We start from the raw sequence: 16,606 nt of genomic DNA on the forward strand, positions 1-16,606 counted from the left end.
ACGGGTTCCGCTTTACGCACAAACAGTTTATATTATATTATATTATATTATATTATATTATATTATATTATATTATATTATATTATATTATATTATAAACAAATAACTAATGTTACATAATGTTTACTATCGTTTGTCATGTTTCACCCTATTTAATGCTTTTGCCACAGAGGTCTATCTATCTATCTATCTATCTATCTACAGTACATGCACACACGCACACACAAACACAAACACACACACACACACACACATACATATGAATTACAATAGCTAGTACATCACTTTTTTATTGTTTATTTCGTATTACATCAACAAGACAACATAGTCATAATCCTAATCCACCGATTTAAGACCTTTATTCAATCAGGGAAATCCTGTTGAAATGATGATTTCCTTTTACAAGAGCCCTGTACACTGAATGTTAATTAATAAATAAATACCACATAATAGTACCAGAATACATTTCAGTAAAAAGAAAAGATGAGAGAAAAAAAAGAACAGTCAAAACCAAAACACAAGCAAAGCAATTCAAGACAAAAGACATTTACATAAACCAGAAACTCACAGGGACAAAATCTGGCTGTTGACAGACAAATGTGAGACAAATGTGTGATCATTTCCTAAAGTTTTGTCTGTTTGGAAGCACATTAACCAAAGGAAGAATGGCCATTATAAAGACATTTTGGGGGAAAAAAAACATGCAAAAGGAAAACATCATGAAAGTAGTTTTTTCTAATTAACATCACAAATTGTTAAAAGATTCCTCATTGTATTGGATATAACAAGATATCATCATTATCATCGTCTCTCTCCTATTCACAGTCTGCAAATACATGTACAAAACATTAGGAACATCTTCCTGAAACTGAGCTGCAGCCCCTTGTGCACAATCCACATGTCCGCTGTCTTCCATCTGTAGTTTGTCTGGTTCTCTTTCTCTACATCTGCTCCTTTGTGATTGATATACAGTAGATTTAATCAGGAAATCAATAAGGGATTCACCTCATCAGTGTACTTCATGAAAAAAGTGAGTGTCCCTAATATTTTGTACATTCAGTGTATGTCCTCATATCGTCCCTTGCATAAGAAATAGGACAGAAATCAAAACTATGGCAATTGGAATGAGTATTTTCTTGATAATCCCAGCGTTCAGAGAGTGGACTTTGGTCTGGAGCTGTGAAGCGGGACGGCTGTCTTCAGTGGATGTATCCAAACCGGCCACTGGGCTTGCCAGGCTCACCGGGCTTGCCAGGCTCACCGGGCTCACCGGGCTCGCCGGGCTGGTGACAAGTGCCAGAGGCGGGACGGGAGCAGGGGGCTTCAGCAGCGGCAGGCCCTCCCTCCTCTGCTCCTCCAGCGCCCGGCTTAGAAACACCAGCGTCCTGCGGGGGAAGGCGGTCGGGCAGAAGAGGTTGCAGTCGGGGACGAAGAAGTGAGGCAGGAGGCCGCTGCGGGCGTGACCCTCCAGAGCCCCGAGGAGCAGCAGGAAGCAGGCGGGCAGCTGGTGGTGAGCCCACATGGAGTCTTTGAACCTGAGGACAGACAGACAGACAGACAGACAAACAGACAGGCGATGTTCAATCATCTATTACCTCTTCAACAATGTTGATTGGAATTTGCCTCAGTGCAACTCTTAAGACGATAGATCATACTAAAAAACTACAAAATACTATAAAATACATAAAAACAATGAAGATACAAATAGACAGAGACAGAGACATGGAGAAACTGACTGACTGGTAGAGAGACAGTGAGGTGGAGAGACTGAATGGTTACTAGGATACTAAGATTACTACTACTACCACTACTCCTCCTCCTCCTACTACTATTTGTACCACTACTACTACTACTACTACTACTACTACTACTACTACTGCTATTCCTGCTACTACTAAAATATAATAATAAAAAGATAAAAAGAAGGCAAAGGAGAAAAAGAAGACAAGGAAGGAGAAAAAGGAGGAGAACAAGGTGAAGAAGAAGAAGAAGAAGAAGAACAACAACAACAACAACATCAAGGAGAAGAGGAAGGAGAAGAAGGTTAAGGAGAAGAATGTTGGAGGCCCAGGTACCTGATGGACAGGGTGTGCAGGAAGGCGGTCTTGCCGTGGTAGGAGCAGAGGCCGTCCAGCTGCCGAGGGAAACGCTGCTTCAGGCCCTCGATCAGACACTTGAGCAGCATGAGACACTGTTTACTGTCAGAGAAGAAGAAGACTAAATCACTTCCTGTATAAACATTGCATCAAAGTACAAGTCCAAGCCAAATCCCAAGTCAGCAGAAGTCCCAAGTCAAGTCAAGTCTTAAGTGTTATCTTCATGCATCAAGTCAAGTCTCAGGCAATTAAAACTGTGACTTGAGTCCAAGTCATGTGACTTGAGTCCCCACCTCTGGTTATTGGTTATATGAGGACCTTTGCTTACTAAATACAGTTCTGATGACTTAATCAGCTGCATTTGTGAAATATTGAGCAACCAACATGAAGATTTGAACAAGAACCAGATTATTTTTTCAAAACGGACATATAGCATTTTGGAATTAAATCCTTCATTGTTATAAACCCCTTGATATTAAACATTTTATAGTGAGTCACAAGTCTAAGGGACCAAAAGACTTGTGCTGGATCTTTTCCAAGGACACTTTGACATGGACACTTTGACTTTCACATGGCTGTTGATCAAACCAGTGACCTTTCAATTGTTTATATTTATTTCTTTATTTCTTTATTTCTTTATTTCTTTATGTCTTTATTTCTTTCTTTCTTTCTTTCTTTATTTCTTTATGTCCCGTTAAGCAGTCTCACCGGCAGCATTTGGTGGCTGTGCTCTCACAGCAGGTCTTCTTGTTGCCATGAGACCTGATGATTTTCTTCTCAATGTGAGAGAAAGATATCCTCCAACTCTCTGGTAGAGAAGACAAAACAAATCTAACAATGTCAACACACATATGGGCTGTATATGAAATCACACATTCTTGGCTTTAGCTGAACAGAAGGCATATGTTTATGAAGTTTGGAGAAGTTTGGAGAAGTGCATTTGTTCAAATTCCTGAACCAGCTGGGAGAATCTTGATGGGGAAAGGGATTGAGTAATGCTCTTCCCTCCTTCAGCACCACTACCATTAGAGGAATAGTTCACTCCAAAATGAAAATTCAATCATTATCTACTCATCACTGTATGATTTTGCGGAAGCACAGTACCAAAACAGAGAATGCAGGCTCAGCAAAACCCTCCGAGGATAACTAAAGTTGTTTTATAATGATTTCTGTCTTCTGTCCGTCTCATTTCTGCTCATAGACAACAACAGGTTGAGATTTCTCTCACCCTTTTCCGCCTCACTGAGTTTGTGCCCTTTGAGTCTCTTAGGTACAAAGAAGCAGGCCAAGCTTTTAATCTCTTGGCGAGTCTTCTTCCCCAGCCAGTCGTCCACATTGGGGCCGTTACGGGCCGCCAGGGGCCAAGCCTGAGAGGAGTGGACCTGCACACAGGAGGAGACACAGGGAACAGATTTAGGTCCCTCTACGACTACTACTATTACTATCACTACTACTACTACTGCTATTACCATGACTACTGCTATTACCATTAGTACTACTACAACTACTATTACTACTATTACCACGACTACTGCTATTACCATTAATACTACTACTACTACTACTACTACTATCACTACTACTACTACTATTACCATGGCTACTGCTATTACCATTAATACTACTACTACTACTACAAATACTACTGCTACTGTTACTACCACTACTACTACTACTACTATCACGACGACTGCTATTACCATTAATACTACTACTACTACTACTACTGCTATTACCACGACTACTGCTATTACCATTAATACTACTACTACTACTACTGCTGCTGTTACTACCACTACTACTACTACTACTACTACTATTACTATTACCACGACTACTGCTATTACCATTAATACTACTACTACTACTACTACTATTACTATTACCACGACTACTGCTATTACCATTAATACTACTACTACTACTACTACTGCTACTGTTACTATCACTACTACTACTACTATGCCTACTACTACTATTATTACCTCTACTACTAGGCTACTACTACTGCTACTATAATAGAAACAGTAATAATAGTAGTAGTAGTAGTAGTAGTAGAAATGATAATGATAATGATAGTAGTATTGCCATTTTCCTTACAAAGTTAGTGCTGGAAAACTAATAGTCTTTACTCAGAAATTGGATCTTTGCAGCAGCAGTGAACAGATAAGATTAAGACAAATACACAACACTGAGGATAATAAAAACAAATAATTACAACAACTGAAAACACTGAAATAAAGTAAGCCAATAAATAAATAAAGATGGAGCGTCGTTATTTGAGTTGAAGCAGATATGAAAGTGTGCATTGCTATTCAAATTATCAAGGGCACAGATGGGAGGAGAAATATGCTGAAATGTATTCAGACGTGAACTGATGCATTGTGAGCTGTTCACACGATCAGAGATCCAGCTGGAGGAAACAGATGTACAGAAATATATGTGCAGAACGTACAGATGTGCTTGTAAATTGTACATTTATGTATAATTTCTGCACATTTATGCAGAAATGAACATGGATTGTTGTGTCTATAATCCCACAATCAGGTTTTTGAGTAATCCAAACGAGTAATTATTTCTTTTTTTCAGCAGTGTAATCTGAGTACTGTGGATTTTCTTTTTCCACTAACAGGTTTCATTACTCCTGAATCTCCCATGGTGTGAACGGATGGATGAACTCTTTACCTCCAGAGCAGGAACCACGTCCGCAGAGATCAGCTCCTCACTGCTGTCGTCGGTCCTGAACAGGGACAGAGTCACGGCCGGGGAGTTGGGCCGCTTCCTGTTCACCACCCAGCGACAGCGTTCATCAGGCGCTGGGAGAGTGACCGAAGAGAGGCATGTCATGAGCAGCCGGATCCTGGGGTTCCCAAAGTGGGGTTCAGGACCCGCAGGAGTCCTCAGTGTGGTCAATGTCACCCCTCAGCCAAATAGACAATTGTATAAAAACAGAGACTATAGCGCTTCTTGGCTTCTGATGTTAGAGATACTGTAGTAGGACTGGGTGCTCTATGTAAAAAAGAGTCTTCTAGTAATGAGGAAAAAGAGATCCAAGACACTCCAAAATAGGTTAAGAGGCCTTTATTCTATTTGTCTATTCATTATGAAAAGTTCAAAACTGTGCCCACAGTGTTTAACCTGTTTTGGAGCCTTGGATCAGTATAATTTTGGTTATAGGCATTTGCTCAGTGGGCAAATGCACAAAACACTGGCGATCTAGATAATAATTTTCACTCCAATTGTACAAGTTGTTCCTCTGTATTAAATCAAATTTAAGGACAAACATCCCTGGGGCTTTCGCTCTCATATATCTGGTCTAATGTGGATCTCCTTACTATTAACTGCGTGTAATTTTGGCGATCTAGGAATGGATATGGTTTGATACACAAGAAGAAGGCTATATGAGAACACACTCAGTTGTCATGACAACTCATTCAGTTCTCTGGCCGGGTCAACGCTCACCGAGTATCAGTTAAAGGAGAATACCAGTGTCATTTAGAGTTAAAGCTCATTTACTACTGTCAACTTCTAGTTTACATTTCCCCTATCATATTGCAATGCATGCCATTATATAATTAGATTTTTTAATGTTTACCTGTTTTTTGATGTTTTTAAAATGCAAAAGAAGCCCTAAAAACAAACCAGGAAGAATGGAAAGAAGAAGAGTGACCTAGATGATTGTTACAAATATAAAAAAAAGACACACTGGTATTATCCTTCAAAGTAAGGTGAGAGATCAGTGGTCAGAAACCTCGGTAGGTCCTGATGAACTTGCGGACCAGGCGGTGCGTCTCGCTCAGGATCTTGCTCGCCGACAGCGTGCGCTCGTTCTCCAGCAGGAAGGCCCGCATGGCGCTGCGGGTCGGCCGGCAGAGATCGATCTGGTAGAACAGGCCGCCGTCGAGCATCGTCATGACGAGGCGGGAAGGAGGCCGGAGAATCAGCATCATGTCAAACTCATTGGGGCTGTGGATCTGTGGAGGGAAATATACAGAGAGAAGAAACTATAAACAGAGAGGGAGTGTTAGTCCCGCTGCTGTGTACTTGTGACGTCACTGGTTTGGTCTTTCTTTCTCTCTCTCTTCTGCTGCTATTATATTACAGGTTGAGTCTTTAATTTGAATCGGGTCGAATTTTCTATTTTCACACCATCTGAACTTTGAGACAGACCGTGTTCACTTTGCATTTTATAGTTTACCATATTATCACCCCTTTGACTTCAAACTTTTGGCATTTCTCCATCATGTCAAAGATCGTCTTTGTCCACACAACTGTCATTTCAATCCAACACTGTGCAAGGATACAAGGCTAGATAGGTAGAAGAGATTGACAAATAGATTTACAATGACTTGGTTTCCTTGTGGCAGTCAGGTGCGCTCAGTCGACATGATGTTTATAAGTGTTAGTGACTAACTAACTCTGCAGACCGTCCTGGATTTAAACCTGTTTACAACATGTACTGCCACCTCTGAAAGGGAGAATAAGCCTGAGTCTGCTGGTGTGTCTGTGTCCCAGGTAGGGATCACTTTTCTTTTAGGGGTCACGACCTTTACCTTAAGCATCTCATAGTAGCTGCCGGAGTTGAGGAACTCAGCCGACTGGAAGTAAGGCTGGTCGTCGTTGTTCTTCAGGAATTTCAGCAGGCTGTCGCGGAAATCGTTGACCTGCTCTGCGGCCCACTGCCGGTCTTTCTGCCGGATCTTGAGTTTCTGAGCTCTGAGCCTGATCCAGCCGTCGAGCTGTGGAGAGATCTCAGGCTCCTCCGCCACCCTGCTCCCCTCCTCTGGAAAGGGAAATGGAGGGCAGGACGGAGAGAAACAGGACACAAGCAGGGATGAAACTTACAGATTTTAGTCACCAGGAGGCTTATTTGGTTGCCGTCTTCATTGTTGTCTCATGAGGACACGTTTGCGTTTGCACAAACTACTCAGTTGCAAGTATTACAGCTGTCACTCATGTTACCAAGGGCAACAGCCTCCTTAAAGATCTCATGTTCCCTAGCCCTCTCCGTTCAAACCTCTGTCCTTGCTCAATATCTGGACTCCATTTCCCTGTTCTGCATTCTAAATAATTTGGATCAAACCAACTCAGCATTTACTGAACAACAAGAGGTCAGCAAGCCATTTCCACATAGGAGCAACCTAACAGCTGCTGACAGCCTCCTTCAGTGTTAGCCCTTACTGAACGCAGGTGTCACCTCCCAGCCAATGAGAGGAGCTGTCCCTGTCTCAGTCTTGAACCCGACTACCAGATGAAGTGTAGTGATTTCAACCAGAGGAGTGAATTTAATCAACTTCTTAAACACTGTTATCAAACTGTGAAAATATTAAGCACTTTGAGATTGAGTTGCATGATTTTTTTTTTTACATAACATATCAAAGCCGGGTTCTTGTTCCTCACCTGCTTTTTGCTGCTGTCTCTGCCGCTGCCTTGGAGGCGACAGGACCGGAGGACTCATCTCTCCATTTGTCTCCTTTTCAGTCTGCTCTCTCTCTGTGAAGCTCGTCTCTCTCTCCTCTCCTTCCATCATTCACTCTCTCTTCGCCTCTTTGTAACAGCGGCACCGTCCCCCAGCCTTGAACAAAGCGTATGCTCAATCACAGAATCTGTTCAGGTGCTATCAAATCAAAAGTCTCTCTGTAATCCACTGGTTTGACTCACCTGGGGTTGGACGGCTTTTATGGCGAATGGAGACAGTAGATGTGTTTATTGTTTTTAATCCAGTCTGTTCTTGTCTGGCTCTTTGTTCCCCTGTCTCTCCAGCTTTTCTTACTATCCTTACCTTCACTTTCTATTTCCCGAATATCAGCTGATGATACCGCCTTCTTTCAGTCGGCTGCTCCATTCATCTTAGAAATACTTTGTGGTTGAGGAGGAGCCAGTTCTATGGCTGCACCCATGGACTATTAAACTGACTGTTAATGTATGCCCTTATTTGTTGTCTCACACTCACACTCACACACACACACACACACAGACACACACACACACTCACAGACATACTGATTTCACCAGTGCGTAGTGTCATATTACAGGAGATACAGGAGGGGATGTTTGCGAAAACAGTGAGAGAAAACAGCATTCAGTGTTGCAAAACATGCACTGTGTGTATTAACCCCTCGCACCCTGATTTCCCCCTTAAGTAAAGTAGCTTTAAAGTTAGAAATTCCATACTGTGTCAGATAAATTCTGTATCTGCTCGTTCCAGTGCTTCATTGAAGCTATAGCTGCTTATATGGAGTGAAATATTCAAACCACAGATGACGTTTTTTGTGGCTGCACAATTACATCAAATGAAAAAAATCTTGATGTTTGTGTATCATTTTCTACACTTTTTCCTGTAACTCAGCCTGACATATGTGTCATCTTTGGAAACACTGGGATCTTGACTAGAATTTAAAATAAAATTCTGTGGGTTTGAACAAAGCTTGGCCGCGCAACATGCGTTTGTAATGATGGACCCACCAGTGGGAGCGTCAGGGTGGAAGAGGTTTTTAAGAGAATAAGGAATAAAGCCATCCTTTGTAGCTGTAGGCCTAACCCTAACCTCTCAACCCAGAATCTTGAGAACAAATGAAAAAAAAAGTTGAATAACTAAATAATAAATTGGCCAACTAATCAATGTAGACCTTATAAACTCAGACCTCATTAATCTTTAATGTTAATAGCTCATAAAGACTTTTTATGACTGCAGTGTTTTCTTCTATATGCTTGTTGTCATTTGAGGTGGATGGCTACTGCAGGTTACCAATAACAAATAATCTTTTCATTAAAGCAGCAGAATAAACATTTTACAGAACTTGTCATTTGTGAGTTGTTGTGATTATTTTGTAGTGAGAATTTGTTTAGAAAAAATGACAAAATTTGCTGAATAAAACACAAGGAAACAAAGTTCATTTGGCAATGAATGATTCAAGAATTTTATTCTTTTGGTTTCAACATAATCATCATCATAATTTTCCCTAAAGCAGACTGATGTTGGAGCATGAGCCTTCCTTTCCTGCGGAAACTTTTACGATGGGTTTTTATCAGCATAAGCCAGTCCTTAAGTAGAGAGCTCTGCCTCAGAGAAGACGGTGCAGGGTGGGGGGGAGGAAGAGGGGACGGGGCGGCCCGCTGCTGCCGAGACGTGTCTTTCTGCTGGATGTCCTGCGCGAGAATTCATTTAGTCTTCTGGGCCTTCTGTGCGGACTTGGTGACCTTTCCACTGCCGGCGACCTTCTTGTCGACGGCCTTGATGACGCCGACGGCCACGGTCTGCCTCATGTCACGCACAGCGAAGCGACCTGGAGGAGAGAGACGGGCGAGGAGGGAGAGAGGGACAAAGAGTCAAACAGAGGCTTCAAACAGTCTCTGTGTTTAAGGTGGAATTAGTGGATGATGATTATACATTATGTAAACTGTATTAACGGTAAAGGTAGTTGGTGTAAAGGCAGACTCACATGTTTCACAAACAGACAAAAAATAGCAATTCATATTTCAACATCATGGTGTGAGGTTTTTCTCACAAAGTCCAAATTTTTGTGGAATGGCACAGGATGAATCAGTCCAAAATCATCCACTCTGAAGTGTCTTTGTGCTGATAAGGCATATGATGATATTAAACACAATGATAATTAAACTATATTAACGCACGTCGTTGGTATTGGATTACAGCAATGACAGGCAATTTCCACCTAAACTGAATTTAAGTTGCTATTCTGCATTAGTACAAAGAAAAAACTACATTGGAAGAACATTTTATGGGTAGTCACTTTCCCATGCCTAAATTAAGCATCTGTCATTGTGAAAAAAATGTTGATGTCTACTACAGATTCCAGATCATGACTGTCCATCTTTTATTCTTAATCATCACAGGTAACGTAATCCAAAAATGACTTCATGCCAAAATGAACCTCAATGCCAGATTTATGTTCCTTTATCATTTCCTTTATGACATTTATATCTGCCAATTGGCGGCTGCTTCTATCCAAAGCGCCTTACAGCACCACAGTTGCGTACATCTTGAGTATGGACGGAGCATGGAGTGTGTTGTACTCACCCAGGGGAGGATACTGGGAGAAGCTCTCCACACACATGGGTTTTCCTGGCACCATGGTGATGATGGCGGCGTCTCCGGACTTGAGGGCCTTGGGGTTGTCCTCAAGCTTCTTGCCGGAACGACGGTCGATCTTCTCCTTGAGCTCGCTGAACTTGCAGGCGATGTGAGCGGTGTGGCAGTCCAGCACGGGGGCGTAACCCTGAGAGATCTGGCCAGGGTGGTTCAGGATGATGACCTATGGGGGGGGGAGGTTAAAGGGGCAATAACGAAGATTTTTACTGCCCTACTGCCCCATAATATATCTGTAGGGGGTTGACAGGGTAGTTGCTCGGGCTGCTGATCAATACCAAAGATGATTACTTGGCCAGGTGCTGATATTTCTGGCTTTCTGGCTCACTTTCCAGCCTGTACTCTGTTTTGGAACAAAAACTCCCGACCCACTGGAGTTTCAAGTCCCTCCCACCACCCCTACTTCCATTTTCAGCTGCTCAGTGATGGAGGACGGTGCTATGAGTGAGCGACTGGCATCTCAAAACATTTCATTCGTAAGCAAAAAATCAAGTGACAAAAGCAGTATTATTATTCCAGTATTTTGCATGGTGATATAATACCTTTTCCACAAGATGTTTCTGTTGGATCTCTGCTCCAATCAGCTGGCTTTCTGTCTCCATTGTAAAAATGTGACTTTATTGCTTGGCTGAATTCTGAATGCTACCGTGACTCAAAGGGACCAGAGACCTGTCAATGCTGTTGCAGTTCCCACTAGTCACCAATAGAGGTCGACAGATACCTCGGTAATAGAATAGATTACTTACTGCTCCTTTAAAGTAAAAAAAAGGCCTGCAGTGAAAAGGGAGTAAAATTATTTTGGTTTCTTTCCACTATATCTGTGCATATTAATGTAAAAACTACAGGGGAACACACAGTACACTTTTATTTTCTCAATGATGAAGAGAAGCTTATGAAAAGACTCCAACCCAAGCCCAATTCCTTGAATCCACTCATTCGCTCTTTTCCCCTTTTCTTTTTATCTTCCAGCTCCTGGGACTCACCTGGGCGGTGAAGTTGTCAGCCTGCATGGGAGGGTCGTTCTTGCTGTCGCCGGCCACGTTTCCACGACGGATCTCCTTGACGGACACGTTCTTGACATTGAAGCCGACGTTGTCTCCGGGGAGAGCCTCGGGCAGAGACTCGTGGTGCATCTCCACAGACTTGACCTCAGTGGTCACGTTGGCGGGGGCGAAAGTGACGACCATGCCGGGCTTCAGGATACCGGTCTCCACACGGCCCACGGGGACGGTTCCAATACCTGAGAGAGACGATAATACTCTCTTCAGTTTGCTTTAAAATAAAAGGACCTTGATGGACAGCTTCAGCTTCAGTTTCTTCATACATAGGCCCTGATGAAGGTCTGTGTGAGCTGCTAAGTGTAGGCTGTTCGCTTCAATAAATGGCTGTATCATCTGCAAATTAGTGTTTCTTGGTATCCATCTTTTGAAATTCAGTTATTTTGTGATTTCACAGTGTGTCAAAACTACTACATTGTATTGCTGCACTGACAAGAATAACATGTGGAGAGGAATACTGAACAGAGACAGAAAATTAGTCTGGAAAAGAGCTGAGGATAATTTTGTGAAAACTGTAGACTATTGAAAATTGTCTTAAATGACTATATTGTACACTATCCTACCATAATTTACACTTCTTTAAAATTAAAAATAAATGAAAACTTGGCTGACAAAAGAAAATGGTAAAACGGTCTAAAATGCAAGGTGTCAAAAAGACAGCCACACATATGAAGTCACATCTGTGCCAATTTGTGTTGTTTGTTGTTGTGCTGATGTTTTGGTGATTTCGTGGACGCAGGAGTTTCTTCCTTATGTTTTGGAAGACTTAAACGTAGCGATCGTACTGTTCCAGGTCCTGGTCCTAGGAGTAATGCATAGTGATGTGCATGTTCGCTTTGTGGGTCGCTAAAATTAAATATCTCCATCTAATGTCATGTGTTGTGTTGTGATAGGACATGGCGGGACGTGATGTTACGTTACATTACTTTGTGTTGCGTTGCGTTACACTCCTTACCGCCAATCTTGTAGACGTCCTGCAGGGGCAGACGCAGGGGCTTGTCAGTGGGGCGGGAGGGGGGCAGGATGGAGTCCAGGGCCTCCAGCAGGGTGGTGCCAGTAGCACCGCCCTCCTTACGCTCAATCTTCCAGCCCTTGAACCAGCCCATCTGCAATGGAGGGAAGTGGGGGGAAATACAAATACAGAGACAGAGAGAGAGAGAGAGAGAGAGAGAGAGGGAAAGAGAGTGAGGGAGGGAGTGAGAGAAAGAAAAGTCAGTGCTTAGGCCTAGCGTTTGATTTCGTAAGTTCATGCGTGACACCTGACAGAGATCCAGTAGGGTTGAAACGCTGTATTCTATTAAATAAAGGTACCATTGGAGCATAGTGTGCGGGTTCTACGCTTCATCCTTTATAAGTTCAAGCTCAGCCATTTCTTATCATTTTATACACGTCATCCTTATACATGAAATATTACCTTTAGACTGAGGAGTAGAGAAGTCACATGAATTTGAGTCATTGTCACAGATTTATGACTCTTTGAAACTCTTTGAAAGCTTTGTGGTGCTGCTTAACTGAGGGAAGACCTGGTCTAGGCCCTGTAGCTTAACATTACAGCGTCACAGTACGATGACCTGCGCTCATCACGTCACGAGCTCCTCACCTTGTCGCTGGCCTCCAGCATGTTGTCTCCGTGCCACCCGGAGATGGGGACGAAGGCCACGGTGGCGGGGTTGTAACCGATCTTCTTGATGTAGGCGCTCACTTCCTTGGTGATCTCCTCGAAGCGCTTCTGGCTGTAAGGGGGCTCGGTGGAGTCCATCTTGTTGACGCCAACGATGAGCTGCTTCACACCCAGAGTGTAGGCCAGCAGGGCGTGCTCGCGGGTCTGGCCGTTCTTGGAGATACCGGCCTCGAACTCACCCACGCCACCGGCAACAATCAGCACGGCGCAGTCGGCCTGAACGAGAGGCGATGGATGTGATCATTGTGTGTACCAGGGGGCGTACATAAAAATTCCAACCAATAAAACCATCACAGATTTTTTAACAGTCCCGCCCTCCCAAGTCAAGTCCATGTCATTAATGTGAAGTCTCAAGTCTAAATGTAGAACACCAAGTCAAGTCAGAACAAATCAAGTGCAATCGAGTGCAGTATCAATTTAATATCTTAAAGAAAACTAAAATCTAGGACTTTCCAATGCAATATGGTTTTAATAGGATAAAAACTTGGTAAGAGCATCATGAGTTTGATTTCTATAATCAGTTTCAACTTCAATAAACTCAATCATTCCATACAAATTCAGAAAACAGAATTTAAATTCAGTCGTCTGGTGGAACAAATCTCATCACTTTCAATCTGAGTCATTTACACAAACACGGGATCTTTTGTCAAGACTTTAGAAACCTTTTCAAGTCATCAAAGTACAAGTCACAGTCAAGTCCCAAGTCACCAGAACCCGAGTCAAGTCAAGCATCAAGTCTCCTCTTCACGCATCAAGTCAAGTCTCAAGCAATTACCCGAGTCCAAGTCATGTGAATCGAGTCCCCACCTCTGTCCATTTGCCACATTACGAAACCTCATGAGACCTTACAGTAAAACACACCAGCCTGAGAGACGGGTTAAAATACAGGCGTGTTTACCTGAGAGGTTCCAGTGATCATGTTCTTGATGAAGTCCCTGTGTCCGGGGGCATCAATGATGGTCACGTAGTACTTGGTGGTCTCGAACTTCCACAGAGCGATGTCGATGGTGATACCACGCTCACGCTCGGCCTTCAGCTTGTCCAGAACCCAGGCGTACTTGAAGGAGCCCTTGCCCATCTATTGGCCCGGGATGTGATGAAGGAGAGCAGACAGTAACAGAGAGAGAAAGGGCAGGAAGACGGGAATCTCATGAACGGGAAAGGTTTGTCCAAAAGTCTTTTTTAATAGAATTATGTCATTATATTAGGAGGAAACCAACTTCCTTTTTGCCTTGGCTCAAATTTGGTCTTTTCAGAAAATTGTATCCCATCAGAATAGAGAAAACTGATTTTAGAAACCGTGAATTTCCACATTTCACTTAATTTTGTATAATATACATAGATGAAATCCATGGTTTTCCTTCTTGCTAAGTTTCAGTTTATTCCCACTGAGCCTACAGGACGTGTTGTGGGTCGAATTTAAGGAAACTCCTTCGATGGGAGGTGCCAACTTGATAATCTTAATTACATGCCAACAGTCGCCCACCCTTTCCTCTACCATCCAAGCCAAGTTTCTAAATAGGTGCTCACTGCTCCCCCTAAACAGCTCAGGAATAGTTACATCAGATCCTGTAGTGGTAAATGCCTCTGTGTTCATTAGGCTTCCCAGTCATTGCTCAGAGGGAATGCAAATGGTGAAATCTTCAATAACTATTTTTGAGTGGGAAAAAAATTGACTTTTTGTCTTAGCCAAATCACTTGTATAATTACATACCATTCAGTACTTTTGATCAAATGTACTGGCACTGCTTTAATGTGCCCAAGTAATATCAGTCCAATTTATTTCATGCAGATTCCCCCTTGATACATGTGCATTCTTTTCACTTTTTAATTAGGCCTATTTTATCCTCCAGTACATTTTTGATCTGCCATTATATCATCAATTAGTCCTAGTCCAATCTTTCATGCAGATTCCCATTTCTTGTGTTTTCCTTATACTTTAGTTCATCATCCCCCTATCAAGCTTTCTAATAGTCCATTAGGCAATGTTGTTTATATAGGTTATATTTGTAAAATTGTTAACTAAAGCTGAAATTATAATTTATTAGAATTATTTTAATGTGCCGAAGTAATTCAGTTATATTGCAGGCAGATTTTCCCCCTTTGTGCATCCTTAATATAATCCTCATGTTACTTTGAATCTGTATGAATGGTAAAGATAGCCTTATGTCTTGCAACTGAAATTAAAACGGTCAAAGCCATGTATTTGATTAACAGTACACATCTTTGTACAGTAGGTGGCACTTGCATCCAAGCAATGCCGCAGCTTTTCTCACCACGCCCGTTAACTGCACCTCTTACAGTCTGTGTGTCTTCGTGACTTATCCTCATTAAACAGGTTTCCCCAAAAACCAAAACCAACCTCAGCGGCTTCCTTCTCAAACTTCTCGATGGTTCTCTTGTCAATTCCTCCGCACTTGTAGATCAAGTGGCCGGTGGTGGTAGACTTGCCGGAGTCGACATGGCCAATGACCACGATGTTGATGTGGATCTTTTCTTTTCCCATTTTGATCTACTGGTAAAACAAAAACAGGAGGGCCAGTAGGCTACAGTTTAAGCTGAAAACTGGGCTGTTTAGTTGAATCTGTGGTAATGGGTTTGGCAGCGGCAGACAGCCATTGTTCCTCAAACAGGAAAAACACTTTAATTTAATCCCTACAAATTTAGACTAAGATAAAACGTATAGGGACGTCTTGTGTTTTTCACTCTCCCCACCTACAGTGAACAGTTATGAAATTTTATACCAATTCATATCAAAGGACGAATTATAAAATGTATGGCGTTAATATTAATCTACTTCAATAAGTTCTTTGTCCATGTTATGGCAATAAACCGGCGCTCATTCATTAATTCAATGTCACACTTCGGTGTTCACGCATGGCACCGGGAGAGCGGCGCCTGGGTGAGTCACGCGCCATGTGCTCGGTACCGGCCTCCATGTTGAGTCTGTAGCGCAGCGCCGCCATGTTGTCTGCCGCAGCCGCGCGCACCGAGACCGTGCGGCAGTATGCGCGCCCCCGCCGCCAAAAGCGACTATCATGAGAAGCAAAAAACGGCCAACTCATTACAGCCGCAAACTCACCAATTATTCCAGGATACGAAAAAAACACATTTATATCTGGGATCATTGTATCGCAATTCTTTACAGAGTGGAGTACAACACATGCCATGTCCTTGAATTTGGACAAAACATTGATACAAGAGGTGAGCTTGCATGCTTTGCTGGCAAACGTTATCCAAAATAGAAATAGGAATAATAGAGCTAAGCAATACCAGTGTATGACAAGCTGTAATCACAATATTAACAGATGATGCAAGATGTCTAAATGAGGCAAAACCATATTTTAAAAAAAACCCTCACATGCTGCATTTTTCTGCCAAATGCCCTACCCATTCCCCTTTCCATGCCTATAAGGTAAAGATTGAAGGAATTAGCAAATTTAACATTTCACCAACCTGTGCCCAGACAGCTAACGGGTATCCCCTGATTTAGACGGGGAGAAAAAGGACAGAATATGATCTGTCATGAGTTTTTATACTGAGCCAGAGGGAGAGGAGGGAGGGCTGTGCATGCTCGATCTCTGCTGTCAGACTGAAATAAGGGAGCTATTGGCTGGGACAGTGTAACCCCACCAAGGCGATTGGATGTGCAGAAAGCATC

At 42.5% G+C, this 16,606-nt stretch overlaps 2 protein-coding genes across 2 annotated transcripts; both read right to left on the minus strand.

Annotated features, from left to right (window-relative positions):
- Window positions 1-345: 345 nt before the first annotated feature.
- Window positions 346-7,892, minus strand: LOC139646962 (cyclic GMP-AMP synthase). The gene is made up of 9 exons (XM_071522770.1): window positions 7,758-7,892; window positions 7,497-7,671; window positions 6,650-6,879; window positions 5,848-6,070; window positions 4,782-4,912; window positions 3,325-3,478; window positions 2,805-2,904; window positions 2,076-2,198; window positions 346-1,535 (listed from the first exon to the last, which is right to left on the minus strand). The coding sequence occupies exons 2-9, from the start codon at window positions 7,624-7,626 to the stop codon at window positions 1,070-1,072; spliced, it is 1,557 nt and encodes a 518-aa protein (XP_071378871.1). The 5' UTR covers window positions 7,627-7,671; window positions 7,758-7,892; the 3' UTR covers window positions 346-1,069.
- A 1,109-nt stretch (window positions 7,893-9,001) lies between these two features.
- Window positions 9,002-16,584, minus strand: eef1a1l2 (eukaryotic translation elongation factor 1 alpha 1, like 2). The gene is made up of 8 exons (XM_071522765.1): window positions 16,402-16,584; window positions 15,308-15,460; window positions 13,844-14,023; window positions 12,865-13,161; window positions 12,220-12,370; window positions 11,190-11,446; window positions 10,138-10,372; window positions 9,002-9,382 (listed from the first exon to the last, which is right to left on the minus strand). Exons 2-8 carry the CDS (start codon window positions 15,449-15,451, stop codon window positions 9,258-9,260), a joined length of 1,389 nt encoding a protein of 462 aa, XP_071378866.1. The 5' UTR covers window positions 15,452-15,460; window positions 16,402-16,584; the 3' UTR covers window positions 9,002-9,257.
- Window positions 16,585-16,606: the final 22 nt, after the last annotated feature.

This window comes from Centroberyx affinis, unplaced genomic scaffold (assembly GCF_046629955.1).
Source record: "Centroberyx affinis isolate AG114_WGS23_722 - 3 ecotype Tasmania unplaced genomic scaffold, CSIRO-AGI_Caff_v1 ptg001025l_1, whole genome shotgun sequence".
NCBI classification, from domain to species: domain Eukaryota; kingdom Metazoa; phylum Chordata; class Actinopteri; order Beryciformes; family Berycidae; genus Centroberyx; species Centroberyx affinis.

Coding starts and splice junctions, on each gene's coding strand:
- eef1a1l2 (XM_071522765.1), bottom strand. CDS start 15,451: ATGGGAAAAGAAAAGATCCACATCAACATCGTGGTCATTGGCCATGTC. Junction 13,162..13,843: donor TGATCACTGGAACCTCTCAG/GTAAACACGCCT, acceptor CCTCTCGTTCAG/GCCGACTGCGCCGTGCTGAT. Junction 12,371..12,864: donor TGCTGGAGGCCAGCGACAAG/GTGAGGAGCTCG, acceptor CCTCCATTGCAG/ATGGGCTGGTTCAAGGGCTG.
- LOC139646962 (XM_071522770.1), bottom strand. CDS start 7,626: ATGATGGAAGGAGAGGAGAGAGAGACGAGCTTCACAGAGAGAGAGCAG. Junction 2,905..3,324: donor ACTCAGTGAGGCGGAAAAGG/GTGAGAGAAATC, acceptor CTTCTCTACCAG/AGAGTTGGAGGATATCTTTC. Junction 1,536..2,075: donor CTGCACACCCTGTCCATCAG/GTACCTGGGCCT, acceptor GTCTGTCCTCAG/GTTCAAAGACTCCATGTGGG.